The sequence below is a fragment of the Phascolarctos cinereus genome, unplaced genomic scaffold (assembly GCF_003287225.1).
Source record: "Phascolarctos cinereus isolate Bilbo 61053 unplaced genomic scaffold, phaCin_HiC Scaffold_4;HRSCAF=312, whole genome shotgun sequence".
Lineage (NCBI taxonomy): Eukaryota > Metazoa > Chordata > Mammalia > Diprotodontia > Phascolarctidae > Phascolarctos > Phascolarctos cinereus.
This window is the reverse complement of record NW_027555847.1, coordinates 223,210,591-223,228,405: the sequence shown is the minus strand read 5'-3', so window position 1 is coordinate 223,228,405 and position 17,815 is coordinate 223,210,591. Positions and strand designations below refer to the sequence as shown.

The 17,815-nt window shown below is 35.5% G+C and overlaps 1 protein-coding gene across 1 annotated transcript in view; it reads right to left on the bottom strand.

Moving 5' to 3' along the window:
- SDK1 (sidekick cell adhesion molecule 1) overlaps positions 1-17,815 on the bottom strand; it is a 1,163,851-nt gene that overhangs the window by 299,247 nt on the left and 846,789 nt on the right. The window contains 1 exon segment of the mRNA XM_078152930.1: positions 14,072-14,208. Within this exon segment, the coding sequence (XP_078009056.1) occupies positions 14,072-14,208 (137 nt within the window).

The window sequence follows — 17,815 nt, the reverse complement described above, 5'->3', positions numbered from 1 at the left end:
AAGGGTGATACTTTAAGCAAATTAGGAGACCAAGGAATAGTTTACTTGTCAGATGTATGAAAACTGGAAGAATTTATGACCAAACAAGATAGAGAACATTATGAAATGCAAAACAGATAATTTTGATTACATCAAATTAAGAAGATTTTGCACAAACTAAGCTAACATAACCAAGACTGGAAAGAAATCAGAAATCTGAGAAACAATTTTTACAGCCAGGCCTCATTTTCTAAAATATATAAAGAAATGAGTCAAATTTATAAGAATACAAGTCATTCCCCAATTGATAAATGGTCAAAGGATATGAACACAGTTTTCAGATGAAGAAATTAAAGCTATTTATAGTCATATGAAAACATGCTCTAAATCACTATTGATTAAAGAAATGCAAATTTAAACAACTCCGAGGTACTACCTCACACCTATCCCAGATTGGCTAATATGACAGAAAAGGAAAACAATGAATGTTGGAGATTGGGGAAATTTGAACATCAATGCATTGTTGGTGCAGTTGTGAAATGATCCAACCATTCTGGATAACAATTTGGAACTACACCCAAAGGACTATAAAACCAAGTATATCCTTTGATTAAGCAACATAATTTCTAGGTCTGTATCCCAAAGAGATCATAAAAAAGGGAAATACACCCATATGTACAAAAATATTTATAGCAGCTCTTTCTGTGGTGGCAAGGAATTGGAAAGTGAAAAGATGCCCATCAACTGGAGAACAGCTGAACAAGTTGTGATATATGAATATAATGGAATACTAATGATGTTCTATAGGAAATGATGAGCAGGTGGACTCCAGAAAATCCTAAAAAGACTTGTATGGACTGATGCTGACTGAAATGAGTAGAAAGAGGACAACATTGAATGTAGTAATGGTAATATTGTGCAATGATCAGTTATTGCAGACTTAGCACTTCTCAGCAAAACAATGATCCAAGACAATTCCAAAAGACTCATGATGGCAAATGTTATCCACATCCAGAGAAAGAACTATGGAGTTTGAATGCAAATCAAAGCATACTATTTTTACTTTTTTGCTTTTTGTTTTTTTCTTTCTTGTGGTTTTCCCCTTTTGTTCTGATTCTTTTTTCACAACACAACTAATATGGAAGTATGTTTAACATAATTAAACATGTATAACCTATATCAGATTGCTTGCTGTCTTGGGGAGGGGGGAGGCATGGAAGGGAAAAAGAAATATTTGGAACTCAAAATCTTACAAAGATGAATGTTGAAAACTGTCTTTACATGTAGCTGGAAAAAAATGAAATACTATTAAATGGAGAAAAAGAGTTGAAAGAAAACTTAAAGTTAATTTATCTAGGTCAATCCTCAGTTTATAGATAAGGAAACTGAAATTCAGAGAGGCTAAGAGACTAGCTAAAGGGTTACACAGTAAGTTAGCATATTTGGAACGTACATTCAAATCCTCTGTTTTAAAATCAGGGCTCTTTCCACAATGCTGTAGGAAGTTAATGCCATCAAAAGAGGATAATATTTGAGTGAGCAAGTGAGAAAATGTGTGTCATTCAATCAATAAACATTTATTAAGTACCTATATGTGCTAGGTAGTGTATTAAGCACTGGTGATACAAAGAAATGCAAAACAAACCCCAAAACAGCTCTTGTCCTCAAGGAGCTCCCATTCTAATGGGGGAAGACAATACAAAATGTAGGGAGAAGGAAGGTAGAAGGTGTTTAGTGTGGGCACATGATGAAGTCTTGGGAAATGATGAGATGGCTGCCATGAGCACCTTCCTTAAATGAATGATCTTGGAGGAGTTCCCCAAGGTCTGTCCTCCGCCCTCTCTAATCAGAGGAAGGGAAAAAAATCACAGGTTCAGGGGTACTAAGGAGGTGTTTGTTTCAGAGCTGATTTGATCTTATAGGAAGATGAGTTGCTGGAGACCATCATGAAGTCCTGGAGAGTAATCAGGTGAAAAATGATGTGTGTGTGTGTGTGTGTGTGTGTGTGTGTGTGTGTGTGTGTGTTTGGGGAATATAAGCCAAGTAGTTGATGAATGAATTTTCATTTACATAGACAAAAAGACACTTACTTCTATAAGTCACTGCTTTTGTTGTTTTCACCTATACTCTGAGGTTGCTAGGCATTTAATTCCTAGTGTTAAAGAAGACACACATTCATATGCAATGGTGAAGTAGAGGCAGCTGCAATTACTCAGGACAGCAGTATTTACTAGATCCATGGAAATACCATTTAAGAAAAGGAATACCACTACCAGTGACTGTACTGTGGATGTACTTTAAAATACCTTAGCAAATGTAGTATCATTTGCTAGGTTCCCTATAAAATGATAATATTAATAGACATCCATAAGTTGGTCATGTCCATCCACGTGCTTTTGCACATATTCATCTTATGACCAATGACAAATGCTTATAAAATGGATGAATAGGGTAAATTGTGACCACAAAACACAGAGAATCTAATTTTAATATGGGCAAACCAGTTCTTCACAAAATAGGAAAAGCCTTTCAAATCAGCTGTGGGATCAGTGGAGTCATAAACCTGGTGCCAATTTGAATATGTTAACTTCCAATTTGAACACCACACTGCCAAAAGTCTCTATCTTTGGCAACATGAAGAATCTTGGCTTCATGTAGAAGTATGTGAGCTTATTTCTGTAGTTGCACTCAATATTTCCAATGCCAGGCTTCTCACTGTCAGAAGAACTTGGGTTGGACTTCTAGTAAACCACCTGATGTCTCCTTGGTCCAGCAGCACTCAGCATGAGACAGATGGAAGTGACTTGAATGTCCACTGCCCCCAAATGGGATTCCCTACGTGTCCTCTTGGTTGGAAATATCTTCTAGGTTCAAGCCTATAATGATAATCTACCAGTCCAAATGAGTCTACACATAAACTGGTCAAAGGTTTTGGGTTTTTTGTTTTGTTTTGTTTTTGTTTTATTCTCATCAACTACCTCACACTTAGCTTTAGCTCTCTAAACAGAGTTCAAGCTATTTAGGGGGTAAACAAAACATCAAAATGCAAATATTTCAAGGCTGTGCATTTAAGACAGGCACCCCAGCTATTACCTGAGGTTAAGTGGAAAACAACTGCTCATATTCATATCCCAACACAGATTTCAAGAGGCTATTGGATATGCAAGTGCTGCTGGCTATTGCTCTCTAGCAGACACTTTAAATGTCAGTGTTATGTAGGGGAAAGAAAATGGGACTCTGAGACAGAAGGCATGGGTTCAGGTGCCAGCTTTCACATTTAGTAGTTGGGGGCCTTTGGGTGAATAACTTCATTCCCATGACCCTCAATTTTCAGGTTATTAAAATGTGTCTAATAGTACATACATTCATTTGCTATTTAAAAATTTAAGTATTTTTGGTGTGTACAGCACGGTAATACTAGGTGCCAGAGGAAAGATAAACTTTAAATAACATGTTACTGCCTCCATGGAGCTTACAGCCTAATAGAACAGGATGGTTGTAAGGAAAATGCTTTGTATACCTTCAACTGCTACAGAGATGTTAGTGTTTCAGTTAAACTCAATAAGTATTTATTGAGTACCTACTACGTGCCGAGTACTGTCCTAGTCGCTAAAGGGACAAAGCAGGAATAAAAATAGTTTTCACTTTCTAGGAGTCTGGCAGTTAATAATCACCTAACAAAGGCTTGCAGATTAATTAATATCATACCCTTGACCACTGCCTGGTCTAGAGTACATAAGCCTTCAAAATCATCCTGGCCTCTTAGAGGTAAGTTAAGGATAACTGAAGATCTGGCAGACTAGAAGAAGCCAGACACATTTTATAGACCTGGTACTTTTTTCTGGAACAAAATATCACTACTATGGGAGAGCAATGCTGCATTAAAGACATCAGTATTTATTCTTTCAGGATACTTAATGTATTTATGAGTGACTTTCACTTAATTAGTTCCATTGACAAACACCAATTTTGAAAGAAATGGAATAAAATTAGGGTTGGAGAATGTTTTCTTTAACAATGTAGGTGGGGCTAGTTTGAAAGGATGACTTGCATTTTCTTTTTTCATGTAGCTGATTTATCTTTCATATTCCTTATTTATCATTGGTAAAATGTTGCTAAGTTATGTCCGCCATAGGTCTTCTCCATTGCCATTTTAGTACCTTTTCCAAAATGTAATCAAGACCTCTCTCTCCCACTTGTTCCTTTCCTACCCAGTTCATTGTTTATCTCTGGTGTAGTCCATGTACTCATGGACCAGGTTAATTGGTTAGCCTTCCAACTGCATATCATAGTCTAAACAAGAGACACTGTCTGCTTGGTTTTTCCTGTGTGAATTGCTAGGTCAAACCTCTTGAGTTGATTTATAACTAAAGACTTGGTTAGGTCCAGAGTGGTATTTACAAAATGTCTTCATGGTCCTATTGACATTTTAAGTAAAATAGATGGATTAGTTAAATGGAAACAACATAAAATTACCATCTGACTGGCACTTATCCACATGAAAAGTCCAGAAATCTCTCAGAACATGGTCAAAGCAGCCCAGACACAAATTACTAATTATTTTTAATTGTTTCATATAGATTAATTCTAAATAATATAATACAAATAATATCAATAATAATACTAAATAGCATTAATATACTAATAATATGATATTAATAATACCACAATAAATAATAATAATAATAATAATAATAAAGCTTAAAACTGCACTAAGACTTTGGGGCAAACTTATATTGATGGATCCCGTGTATAGTGGATTGAAGGCCAGCCTTGGAATAAGGAAAACCTGTATTCAAATCCTGCCACTGACACGAAATGCCTACTTTACCACAGTAAGTCCCTTACCCTTTCATTGTTCTAGTTCATTGTCTAAAATAAGTTCAGATGATTTGTTGATTTTAATTGGTAGCAATAGTCGCAATACTGATAATTCTTCAAATTGATGAAATCACAGATATAGACAAAAAAGAACAAACAAAACTAATGTAACCCATAATCCAAAGAGATTATTCAAAATAGGCAAAGTATGTGATAGTCCATATGTTTGGAAACCTATACTTCCACACACAGTCCTCTGACATATAGTAAGCTCCCAGACGAACTAAATGGAAGGATAGGGGAGTTGAAGGATGAGAGGTGTTCTTTAAGAGAGTAGATGGGGATAGAGTCATCATGCCAATACAGAGAAAACTTCACATTTGCATTACTGTTCATCTTCTTTCATAAACTCTGACCTTGCTGCCTTTTTTAAATGGCCATAATTGTTTAAAAATTGTTCTTTATCATTTATTTCCTGTTTCTTAGAGACTCAGACTTATTTCAGTGATCTTCTACATAAGTTATGATAGCTGGTTGGGTAGAGTGTTCAATATGAACTTCTCTACATAAAAGTTCCCTCAATTTATAGAGTTCACATGAACATTTGCATAGAATTAAAAAGCTAAAAAAAGTATTTTAAAATGTTATACAGTTAAACTTCTGGTGGTATGTCAGTTGAATCACTCAAACTTGGGCAGGAAGAGCCTGACCTTTCAAAGACAGGCATGTCCAAATACAGACACTGTTTTTTCTCTAAGCTTATATAGGACCCATTTGGCTATTAATGGATAGGTTAACAGAGAAGTTAGTCCCATGAAATGAATATGCTCTATTCCCCACAATACATAGAGCAGCACACCAAAACCCTGTGGAACAATCTAGTGTATCAAGTAGGAAATTACTTTTTTTAAAGTTATGAGTTATACAGTCCTGGGACTTGAAGCTATAGAAGAGGAATTTACACAGAATATGTAGCTATAATGTTATTAGAGAACAAACCACACTATTAGCAAGTGGCTAAGAAGTCATCTGGAGGGACATAGCTTGTAGCTTTTAGTATGCTTGAGATGGATGAATGTAAACAGAACTAAGGAAGAATGACATACATCTCCTGACTTGAACCTAACTCCAATCCAATACTGGAAGGACAGTATGAAGTCATCTAGGCAGACAGATATGAAAGGACATTGGGATTTTGTTGTGTCTGAGACAGAAAGCAGTTAAAGAATTCCATAAAAGGCCAATGATATAAGAAACAGAAAGTAGGCTGATATTTTCCAAGCTCAAAAAAGCAGATTTTAGTTCAACAAAAGTTTTCTACCTTTCACCTTGAGAAAGTTCTTCCCTATTTGTAGGCTGTTGGCTAAAGTGCATCGAGAGCAGTTTGCCAAGTACTTGGTCAAAAGCAGGGGTATTCTGAGATAAGTAAAAATCTTTTACTAAGGGACACAGTACAACTTTGGGGTTTTAAAGAGCAGTACTGGATTGCTTAAGCACAGTACCTGGCTTACATAGTTAAGTGCCTAATAAATTCTTGTTGAGGGTCAAAAGAGGGACTATTGATGAAAACATGAAAGGATCACCCGAGATCAGAGGAGTCCAGATCTGTAACTTAGAAGAACCCTCACAAGCCATCTAAATCCAATCCCTTCACTTTACAGAGGACACTCATGTGTGTTGGGGCAGGGCTGGACTCTTGAGCTTGGATCCTGCATTCTTTCTACCCACTGGCAGCTATCTGAGGCAGGCAAAGCCATCATTGGTTCATCTCATTTCTTTACCATGGCAACATGTACACTGAAAAGATCCACAGATCCTCGGGGTATTCCACAAATGCCCGAACTTACTTGAGATGTGAAGGGGGATGTCACCCCTGGGCGATTTATCCTGTGAACAGGCTCAGGTTTTCATTTGGTCTGTAATGTAACCCCAGCCTAGGGAAACTTTGGCTTAGTGAAATCACCCTAGAGTAGTGGGAAGGATTCACAGAAGGCACTAATTACAAATAAGTGTTTTTTTTTTTTAAATGAAGATCTCTTGGGTTATAGGGAAACAATGAAAGAGAAAGTTCCTCCTGAATCTTAAGAAGACTATGGGAAGCCTGAACAACTGTACAATTGTAAGGTATGTAGAGAAATCTAAGTCAACCATAGGGTGCCAGAAGTATGTAGTTGTCTCCTAAAGGGCAATGGGAACCCAAAGGATATTTGAGCCATAGGGAGATGGAGAAGTGAATCTTGGAGGGTGTAAGTCCCAGGGTAAGTCACTCTGTTCAGGGATTCTATGAGGTGATTACAAGTCAGTTCAGGATGTATACCTAGATCTGCACAATCTCATAATATTAGCCAAGCACTGGCTGCCAGTTGAATCATTCTATAGGATAAAGAAAAAAATTGAAGACAGAAATTTATATCTGGGTTCAGGCTATATTTGTTACCCTATTATTCTATGCTATGTCTGATTAGATAACACGGGAATAATTCCTTAAATATTCCATCTATCTCTTCCCTTTACAAGTAAAACACATACAATAATCTGTCTTTAGCAGATATTTTTGACTCATTCATTCTTTCTATCTATAATTTTCATTTGTGGTTTATACCCTGCCTATTTCTCAAAATGATTTGAGGGAGCATATAAAGATAAAACATATTACAAAGCAGTACAAAGGAACATAGAAATAATATGAAAGCAAAAAAAAACCTCACAAAAAGTTAAAGGATAAAAGAAATAGGTGCACCGAATATGTTGGATCAGATAGTTACACGGTGAATTAGTTCCAATCTTCCAGGCAGCAAAAGAAAAAAGGTAAACACTGGGACTTAGATACTTTTGTTGTGCATTTTTTTCACTCTGGATTCTGAATAAGGAACTAAAGTGGAGCACATATTATTGGAAGTAACATTCAATTTACAAGAATCCAAAGAAAAATGGAATGAAACAAAGTATTTCATGCTAATTATAGCATAATTATTGATAACACATATATACATACACATACAGTTTGAGACGCTATTAAAACTTCTTGAAGCATAAAGAACAGTCTCTTTGCCACTTTGGTAAGGAAAACACTACAAAGTTTGTCAACTTTTATGCATATAATAGCAAATAAGAATGAAGATGCTTAACATATTATACTGTGAAAATCAAAAACATTCTTTAAATCAAAGCAAATGATTTCAAGGAGTAGATACATAAGACTCCCAGCACATTCTCTACTCAAAGGACATGTATTACACCAAAAAAGGAAAGACAAGTTGAACTAATTGAAAATGTTTCATGAGAAGCAACATAGACTTTGTATTACAAATCCAAGTCAAGTAAGGCTAACTGTTCCGACAAGACAAATCATACATCAACATAATTCAAGGCCTAGGCAGGACATATGAGAAAGGCTCTAGGATTCTAGTAGCTAAAGAAAAATTCATATCTGCTCTTCCACAAAGATTTACACTGATTCTTCAGATTTAACTTGTACCAAACACTAATAAGATTCAAGAAACATGCCAGATACAGCTTTATAGTAGATATATGGAAACAAAACCAGTAAACATAAAGCATAGATTTTATTTAGAGCACTCAAGTTCAAAGGACACTTGCATTTGGATGTCATGCCATCATCTCAAACTCATCATGTTTAAAATTAAACCCATCATCTGCCCCAAAAAGCATTCCCTTTATGATTGTCATACTACTTTGGAGTCAGAGCTTCAGTGTTTCAGATTTGGAAGGGCCCTGTGAGGTCAGTCAGTCCAACTCTTTCATTTTACACATTAGGAAACATTGACCCTTTCTACATTGTCTCAAAGTATCTTTTTTCCTAAACCCAATCACTTACCAACTTCTGTCATTTCTTCATTCATGTTTCTCACATTTGTCCCCATTCTTAACTCATGTTTCTCACACCCGTTCCTTTTGACTTTCACCATCCCCGTTCAGACCATGATATGCCTGAACCACTATGTAGCCTCTTAACTGATCTTCATCAGCACCATAGCCAGAAGTCTACATATATAATATATAATTTATACATATGCATATATAATATATAATTTATATATGTGCATATGTAACATATAATTTATACATATACATAATATATAATTTATATATATATATATATGCATATATATAATTTATATATGTGCATATGTGTGTGTGTGTGTGTATATATATATTTGCCCATGGGAATGCAAGGTCTTTGACTGTAGGTACTGTCTTCTGTATTTGTATCCTGCGTGGTTAAAACAGTTATTGACACAGAAAGTACTTAATAAATGCTTTTTTCATTCATTTATACATGCCATTTAAACCAACAGAATGTAAGCTCCTTTATGGAAAGGGCCATTTTCATTTGTCTCAGTTCCACAGCCAATACTGTGCCTGGCACATATAACACGTTCTTTAAAAATGCTCGTTGAAAGTCACTCCACAATTGATAAACAGTCAAAGGATATGAACAGACAGTTTTCAGATGAAGAAATTTGAGCTATCTATAGTTATATGAAAAAAATGCCCTAAAACACTATTGATAAGAGAAATGCAAATTAAAACAACTCTATGACAAAAAAGGAAAATGATAAATGTTGAAGAAGATGTGGGAAAATTAGAACACTGATACATTGTTGGTGGAGTTGTGAACTGATCCAACCATTCTGGCAAACAATTTGGAACTATTCCAAACGGGCTATAAAACTGTACACACTACTAGGTCTGTATCCCAACGAGATCATAAAAAGGGGGAAAGGACCAACCTGTTTAAAATATTTATAGCAGCTCTTTTCGTAGTGGCAAAGAATTGGAAATTGAAGGGATGTCCATCAACTGGGGAATGGCTGAACAAATTGTGGCATATGAATGTAATAAAATACCATTGTGCTATAAGAAATGATGAGCAGACAGATTTCAGAAAAACCTGGAAAGACTTGTATGAACTGATGCTGAGTAAAGTGAGTAGAAATAGGAGAAAATTGTACACAGTAATAGCAACATTGTGCTATGACCAACTTTGATAGACGTAGCTCTTCCCAGTAATATAATGATCTAAGACAATTCCAAAAGACTCATGATGGCAAATGCTATCCACATCCAGAGAAAGAACTATGGAGTCTGAATGCAGATCGAAGCACACTATTTTTCTCTCGCTCTTTTTTTTGTTTTGTTTTGTCTTTCTTATGGTTTTTCCCTTTTGTTTTCATTATTCTTTCACAACATGACTAATATGGAAATATGTTTAATATGATTGTACATGTATAGCCTATATAAGATTGCTTGCTGTCTTGGGGAGTGGTGAGGGAAAAGAGAGAGAAAGAGAGAGAGAGAGAGAGAGAGAGAGAGAGAGAGAGAGAGAGAGAGAGAGAGAGAGAGAAATTGGAACTCAAAATCTTACAAAGATGAATGTTGAAAACTATCTTTACATGTAATTGGAAAAATAAAGTACTACTAAGTGGGAAAAAAAACCCAACAATCCTTGTCGAATTGAGTTGAATTAAATTGAATTACCCCTGCCCTGAATCTTTCATACTTCCTATGTCGCATTACCATTTATTATTCTTAAGAAAGGAAAATTAACATCCAGGGTGAATTGACTAGTCAATGATAGTCAACAAATATTTAATAACTAGATAGAATAACTTGATGAACTTTTCTTTCCTGCTTTCTTACTAACTTTTTTAAGTGAAAAAGTCACTCTTCCTTTTCAATATTTCCAACTTGTTTTCTCTCAACTCCTCTTTGTGCACGCACTCTATTCTCAAAGAAACTCGATTACTCAACGTTCCAGCCTCAGACACTTGCTAGCTCTGTGGCCGTGGGCAAGTCACTTAACCATTGCCTGCTTCAGTTTCCTTAACTCTAAAATGGGGATAATAATAGCACCTGCTTCTCAGGGTTGTTGCAAGGATCAAATCAGCTGTTATTTATAAAGTGCTTAGCACAGCGCCTGGCACAGAATAGGCACTTAATAAATATTTCTTCTCTCCTTCCCTTTCTTCTTTAATCTTTCCTGGCTTTTCTCTTTGTGCTCCACACCCTATAAGATGTATTCCAGTCCATCTTGGCCTCAGTTCAGTGAAGATAGGACTAAAATTCACACTTTTGATATTGCAAAAACACTAAACTTCAAGAATAAAAAAGTTAAAAAAGATAAGTAAGCAAAAGTGCTAATAAAGATGACCCCTGACCATGACTTTTTTTACAATAATACAAAGTTTACATTCATACAAAAAAACTAGTTCATGTTTCAAATTCCAAATGCAGAAGAAATTCAAGTATCAATTAATCAATTCTATTAAGGCTCTCATATGTCCATTAAGGCATCTAGGTGGTGCAGTGGTTAGGTACTGGGAAGACCTGAGTTCAAATCTAACCTCCCAACATTAGCTTTGTGACATGGACAGGTCACTTAACCTCTTTTTGCTTGTTTTCTCAACTATAAAATGGGGATAACACCACCTACCACTTAGGGTTGTTGTTTAGGTTCAAATGAGATACTATTCTTAAAGTTCTGGGCACAGCTTCTGGCACTGTGTTATATAAATGCTTATTCCTCTCTCTTCCCTTCCCCCTCCATGTGCCACATACCATGTTCGGTGCAGAGTACACAAATATAGAGGCTGAAACAATTCCCACTTGCAATGAACTAACAATTAAATGGGGGAAGACAAGTACACATAGAAAATATAGATAGCATAAATATAAAGTTAATAAATTCAAATATGTATATAAAAATGTTAAATACAAGGTTGTCTTATAGTAGTCATTTTTAACCTGGGATCCATTAACTTGCTTTTAATATTTTGATGATTCTACTTCAATATGATTAGTTTCCTTGTAATCCTCCGAATTTTGTTTTATGCATTTAGAAGCTTTATTCTGAGAAAAGGTTCGTAGGCTTCACTATATTGCCACACAGTGAAGGGATCCACGGCACAAAAAAATTAAAAACTATTGTTTTAAGGGGAGGACAATAGTAGTTGGGGGATCAAGTTGTGCATAAGATGGGCCTTGAGCTGCATCTTAAAGGAAGAAACATGATTACAGGATATTTGCAATTCCCCTAAATCTTTCTTTCTCCTAATTTCTCTCTTTTATCCTTCCAAACACGTATATAACTTCTGAGACACAGTGATGATGACAATGATGATGATGATGATGATATGATGGTAGATGACACTGTATAAAATTTAAAAGTTTACATAGCATTTTATGTTTCACGCACATTGTCTCAGTGGACCGCCACACCAATCTAACTCCTTTTACAAACAAGGAACCTGAGGTTCATAGAGATTAAGTGGTTTGCCCATGTCACAAAACTAGTATCACAGATAGCATATGTTCCATGCCTCTCTTAATTCCAAGAATGGAATTCATTTTTTGCTCTTCATTGTCTTTCATCCCATGATATCCAATCAGTTTGTGAGTCCTGCTAATTCTCCCCTGGCAATATCTCTCATATCTACCCTCTTCATTCAGTGGAGGCTGGTTTAAGCCCTCATTTCTTCTCACCTCTGTCCCAGCTTAACTGGTATTACAGTGTTTCTCTGTCTAAGTCATCCTTTACACAGCTGCCCAATTAATCTTCCTAAAACATTGCTGTTAATCATGACACTTCTGTATTCAACAAGCTTCAGTGGCTCTTTATTGACTACAGGATAAAGTAAAAATTAGAAATTCCATAATGTAAGATCTTCAATAATATGCTTCCGACTTACCTTTCCAGCCTTACCAAATAACTGACATATAAGTAAAAGAGAAAAGGAAAATGAAAATTGTTGTGATGTAACTTATAAGGTAAACTATGCTATCCTACATTATTTTCAATTATGAAAAACTTCTTAGCAGCAAACAATTATATACAGCTTGATAAGTAAGTTGTTTGTAATATTATTAGATTTGGAATAATACTGATTTTAAGATCTAAGATTTTTAAATAGGTATATGTAATTTGGTTCTAGAACAGTTAGGTGGCACAGTAGATAACATGCTGGGCCTGTAGTCAGGAAGACACTTCCTGAGTTCAAAACTGACTTCAAACACTTACTAGCTGTGTGACTCTGCGAAAGTCACTTAACCCTGTTTGCCTCAGTTTCCTCTTCTGTAAAATGAACTGGAAAAGGAAATGGCAAACCACTTCAATATCTTTGCCAAGAAAATCCCAAATAGGGTCATGAAGAGGTGGATATAACTGAAACGACTCAATACCAACAATTTGGTTCCATTATTAGCAAGCATTTGTGTAAAAAAAAATGTATTTATTTGTAAGAGTGCCACTGAATTTTTGTTTAAAGGGTTATATCCCTGAAAACATCCAGATCAAGCATTGTATAGTGGGAATATATAGGTATAATGTGAAGAGTATTGGGCTTAGAGTTTGATGGCCTGGTTCTGAGTCTTGAGTTTTATGCTCATTAGCTGTTTGACGTTAGGCAAGCCACCTGACCACTCTGGGTTCCATCCACAGCCGTCACAGTAAAATGGGGATCATTATACATGCATTCCCTATCTATTATGGTCGTTGTAAGGAAAGTACTTTGTAAGCTTCAAAGAGCTATATATACATGAACTTTGTTACTTATTATTGTTTTTAATAGTTCAATGAAGCCTAGAAGATCATCATCATCATTATTATAATTATTATTATTTAGTACCATCAACTAGCTATTCATCAGCTAAACTCTCCAAATAGGTTATAGTCAGTTCTCAATTTAACCATGGTAATTGTAGTCATGAATTGCACAGATAAGTAAAATCCACAAAAATTCCCCCACACCTCCAAAAGAGGGTTATTTTAATGAATAGTTGCAACCTTTAGCAATGCTCTCTTTGTCTCCTTGCTAATTCTTCTGGCATTAAGGGGAGCAGAATATGTACAGGAAAACTCCTCAATAGCTCTCATTATCCACAGACATGCCTGAGGGTCATAGTGTTATTTATTTTTTCTTCTTCCTTTCATGGTTTTTATCCATGCCAGGAGTTTTTGTTTAGGAAAAACAGAACTGAATCGATGGCAATCCTACTAAGTCTGAACCCTGTCCATTCTCTGATTTTTGTCCCTTTCTGTTACCATTTCCTCTGTTTCCTTTTACAGGTACTGTGATCTCTTTTTACCTTTCCTTAGGCAACAGCTATCTTTTAATTTAGGAACCTTCAAGGAGAGTAATAGCTTGTCCCTTGTTCCTGGGTCTACAGACTATGGTAAAGGTTAAGGATTTTAAAAGTTCAAAAAGAATTCTGATCATTTTCCAAGATGGCAATTTTCTCCTCTACTTACTGTTCTCAGACAGCTCCACAATGTAATAAAGCACAGGACTGTTTCCATCAAAGGGCCGAACCCAGGAGAGCATCACAGTGCGGCTGTGGGAAGAATTCAGGCTAGCAAGGAGGTTCTGAGGTGAATGAGGCAGTTCACTTAAAAAATGGAAGAAAAGAAACACAAACACACAAACACATCAGAAGCAATGAATTGTTCATTTACAAGTTTAGCTTAGATAGACCTAATATGACACACTGAAATAAATGGTGCCCATAAATGTACGATACTTTATCTAAAAAGTAATGCCCCTTTTCATAAATTGCATTATTCACAATTTAAAGTTCCTAAAACAGGCAACCAAACATTTAATGTTACTGCTGTTTATTGTAGAAAAAAGTCAATATTCCAACAGTATTTTTTTAAATTAATGACCTAGTCAATATTTTTTATACCTAGATTCTAATAACACAACAGCAGTAAACTATACACACACAGCAAAAAACATGGAAGATAAGATTTAATGCCAAATTTTTCATACTCAGGTGAGCAGAAAACATGACACTAACCATACAGAGTTGCTCATCAAAATTACCATATTTATTCTTAGGTAACAGAGTTGTTGGGTTTACTGACAGATGAGAGGTTATGCTATCATTGGATGATTTTTTTTTTCTCTTGGATAATGGAGATTTTGGGGAAAGGATTTAAGTAGAAAATACAGTTAAAATGCTGGCTGAAACAGTAAACCTATGAGAAATGCTATAAAACTGAAATGCAATTAAAATGCATAAATTCTAAGAATAAATGTTGCTCTTAGGAAAGACTTTCCCTTGGATTTACTAGGGAATGGGTAGCAAACACCAACTGTACCCTTTTCATTAGCCACTGGTCTTGTGAGCCCCCAAATCACAACCAGGACAAAAATCACAACCAGTCTAAGCCTAGTATTTAACCTTTACATTTATAAATGTGGGAGCAAGACTCTGTTATATGGCTGTTCTGGGCTGCTGCATCTTATCTAAATGTTCCCCAGCAGTGAGAGCAGAAAGGGTTGTCGGGGTCTGACCCATTCCATCTACTAACCAGTCTTTGATTCTCTCCCAGGCATCAATTACTGCTGACCCACACAGGTCAGAACAAGAAGCCATAATTACACTTGATTCCTTAATTAAAAATGTACTCATTACCCTTTTAAATTTATTAAGCTGCTATGTGGTTAGAGCTACCTAAGAAACACAACACCCTTTAACCCATGTATACTACTTATGCATTATTCCAGTATAGACTGAGACTTTAATATAATAAAAAAAATTAAGCTTGAGCTATAGTCTTATTTTTTTCTTTAATCGTGAATTGCTTTTAAACAAGAAAAAGAACTCTTCTTCCTATTTGAGCTCTTCAATAATCTAATCTCCCTTAGATTTCTGATTAAGCCTAAGGTAAAGAACATGCTAGGATAAAAATATTTATTCTGCTTTTCCTGTATTGGATTTTCTATTATTTTCCAATATAAATCGGTTTCATCTTCAACATAACAAAATTAAAATTACTGAAGTAGTAACAGCTGAACCCAAATTAGAAAGGAACAAAAAATATATATCCCTGATAAATATATATTGAATAAGAACTTAGCTTAAGAGCTATGCAACTTGTTGACACCAAGAACATCAATTTGAAGAAACTAGCAGCTAATCAATGTTCTGGGTCACAGCGTCTTGCATAAGAGATGTTTTCACTTCCTGAAGCAGCTGACCAAGTACAGTATATAGTCCCAGTTTCCTTTATGGTGTAGCATTATCATCATGAAGAAATAAATAATATTTTGAGACCTAAGTCCTTGGACAGAGATGTATAATCATACATATTAGTCAGAAGCCTGATCATTTAAATAAGTCTTTAAAAATGGGGGGGAAATGGCAAATAGAAAATGTCCTCACTAAGGAAGAGTAGAAGCAATGTGGATTAAGAAATGCATTAATGTTTTGTTAGAAAAGCAGTTTGAGAGAGATTATCCCATTACTCTGGTAGTTTGAAAGCTCTGTAAATGATAAGCTCTCCTTCCAGGATCCTGCTGCAAACTCTCTGTGTGTTCTGATCTTGTGTGATTCTTGTCCATATTTTCCCACAAATCCTTTGTATAGAATCTACACAACACATGCTTTTGTTAATTTAATATCTCTGAGGTGCCAATACATTATTTAGGCTGTCTATCAATTGTTTCTCACTTTTAGATGACTGGATCATCTTATTTTTGATCATATAAAAGATAATATCTTTAACACTCCTTCTCTCATGTAAGTTTTCATAGTTAACACATATAGCATCATGTCTTAATTTGTTTATTTATTGCCTTAGTACCTCACAACTGGAAATGCTCAAGAAATATTTCTTGAATGAGTTCAATGACATTTGTTGATTCATTCATTCATTCATTCAATCAGGGACTATACCTTATACACAGTAGCTGTTCAATCTCTTGACTGAATGGATAAATATGCATGAACTTAGTAAAAAAAAAAAGAACTAACATCTAACATCTCCCCTGTTGGATATTGTAAGGGATAGAAAAGTTGGATTTGAGGGAGATCTTTAAGGAGGGGTGGGGTTTGGAGAGGTGGGAAGAGAGAAGAATTATAGGTAAGCTGTCTAGGGCTCTTTCTGGAACCAAGTCTTATAAATAGTACCCTGAAATACCTTTATCTTCCACCTACACAAAAAAAGTTTGAGGCATGATCTCTGCCCACCAGGTATTTATGGTCCAAACTAGATGACAAGATGTACAAATGTGAGTAAGTAATAATCCAAGGTAGTATATTATCTAAGGCTGACTATGGGTGCTAAAAGAGTTTGGAGATGGGGGATAAAATAGTCGTGTAGGATCTTGTGAAGGAGATAGGATTGAGCTAGACTTTGAAGGAGGAGTAAGATTTGGTTAAATGAAAGTGAATTCTAAGCATGAGTTTTAGCACCATTATAGAACAGCTTTCTATAAAGTCTAAAGTTCTAGCAAATGTATTATTGTTATCATCATTATTGGCAATAATAGTAAAATTGTAAATTATTGAAGACATAATATTAAAGACTGGGATAGAATGGAAAGGACTCTCACATTTTCATACTCCCTGGTTAGTGGTAAGCTGAATGAGTGCCTGAATTTGCAGCCGTTCACAGGACACCAAGGTTGGCCTCGTATCCACATCTCAAAACCCAAAATAAGCCCTTCCCATGGGGAAGGTGTTAACCATACCCTGTTCCATAAACATATTTTTAATCTTCTCCCATCTGCCTATGAGAATGACTGAAGAAAACTAGAACCACTGTTCAAGCACTAAAGACCACAGTAGCAATATAGACCATAACTCTGTACCAGAATACCTTAAAATTGGTTCCTTTACCTGTATCAGAAGGTAAAAAGTATGCTGATTTTCTGTAACAATAGCAATAAGGTTGCTGTGAGAATGAGATAATATTTGTAAAGTGCTTTGCAAATCTAAAATCATCATATAAATGTTAGCTATAATAATGATACTTATCATTTTGTTATAATTATGGTTTTGGCAGAGATGTTTAGATAAATAATTCTTACCTTAAAAATGTCATCTCTAGGGGGACATAATAAGTACTTTTTGGGAGGAGTAGTGAGGCTGACTCAAATGGAGGTTCTTTGGGTTGTGAGGGAACAGTAAGAGATAGGTTTGCTACAAAGAAGGCACTTAAATGTTTGTTGACTTATTGATAGGTAGGGTTGGACTCTGAAATATG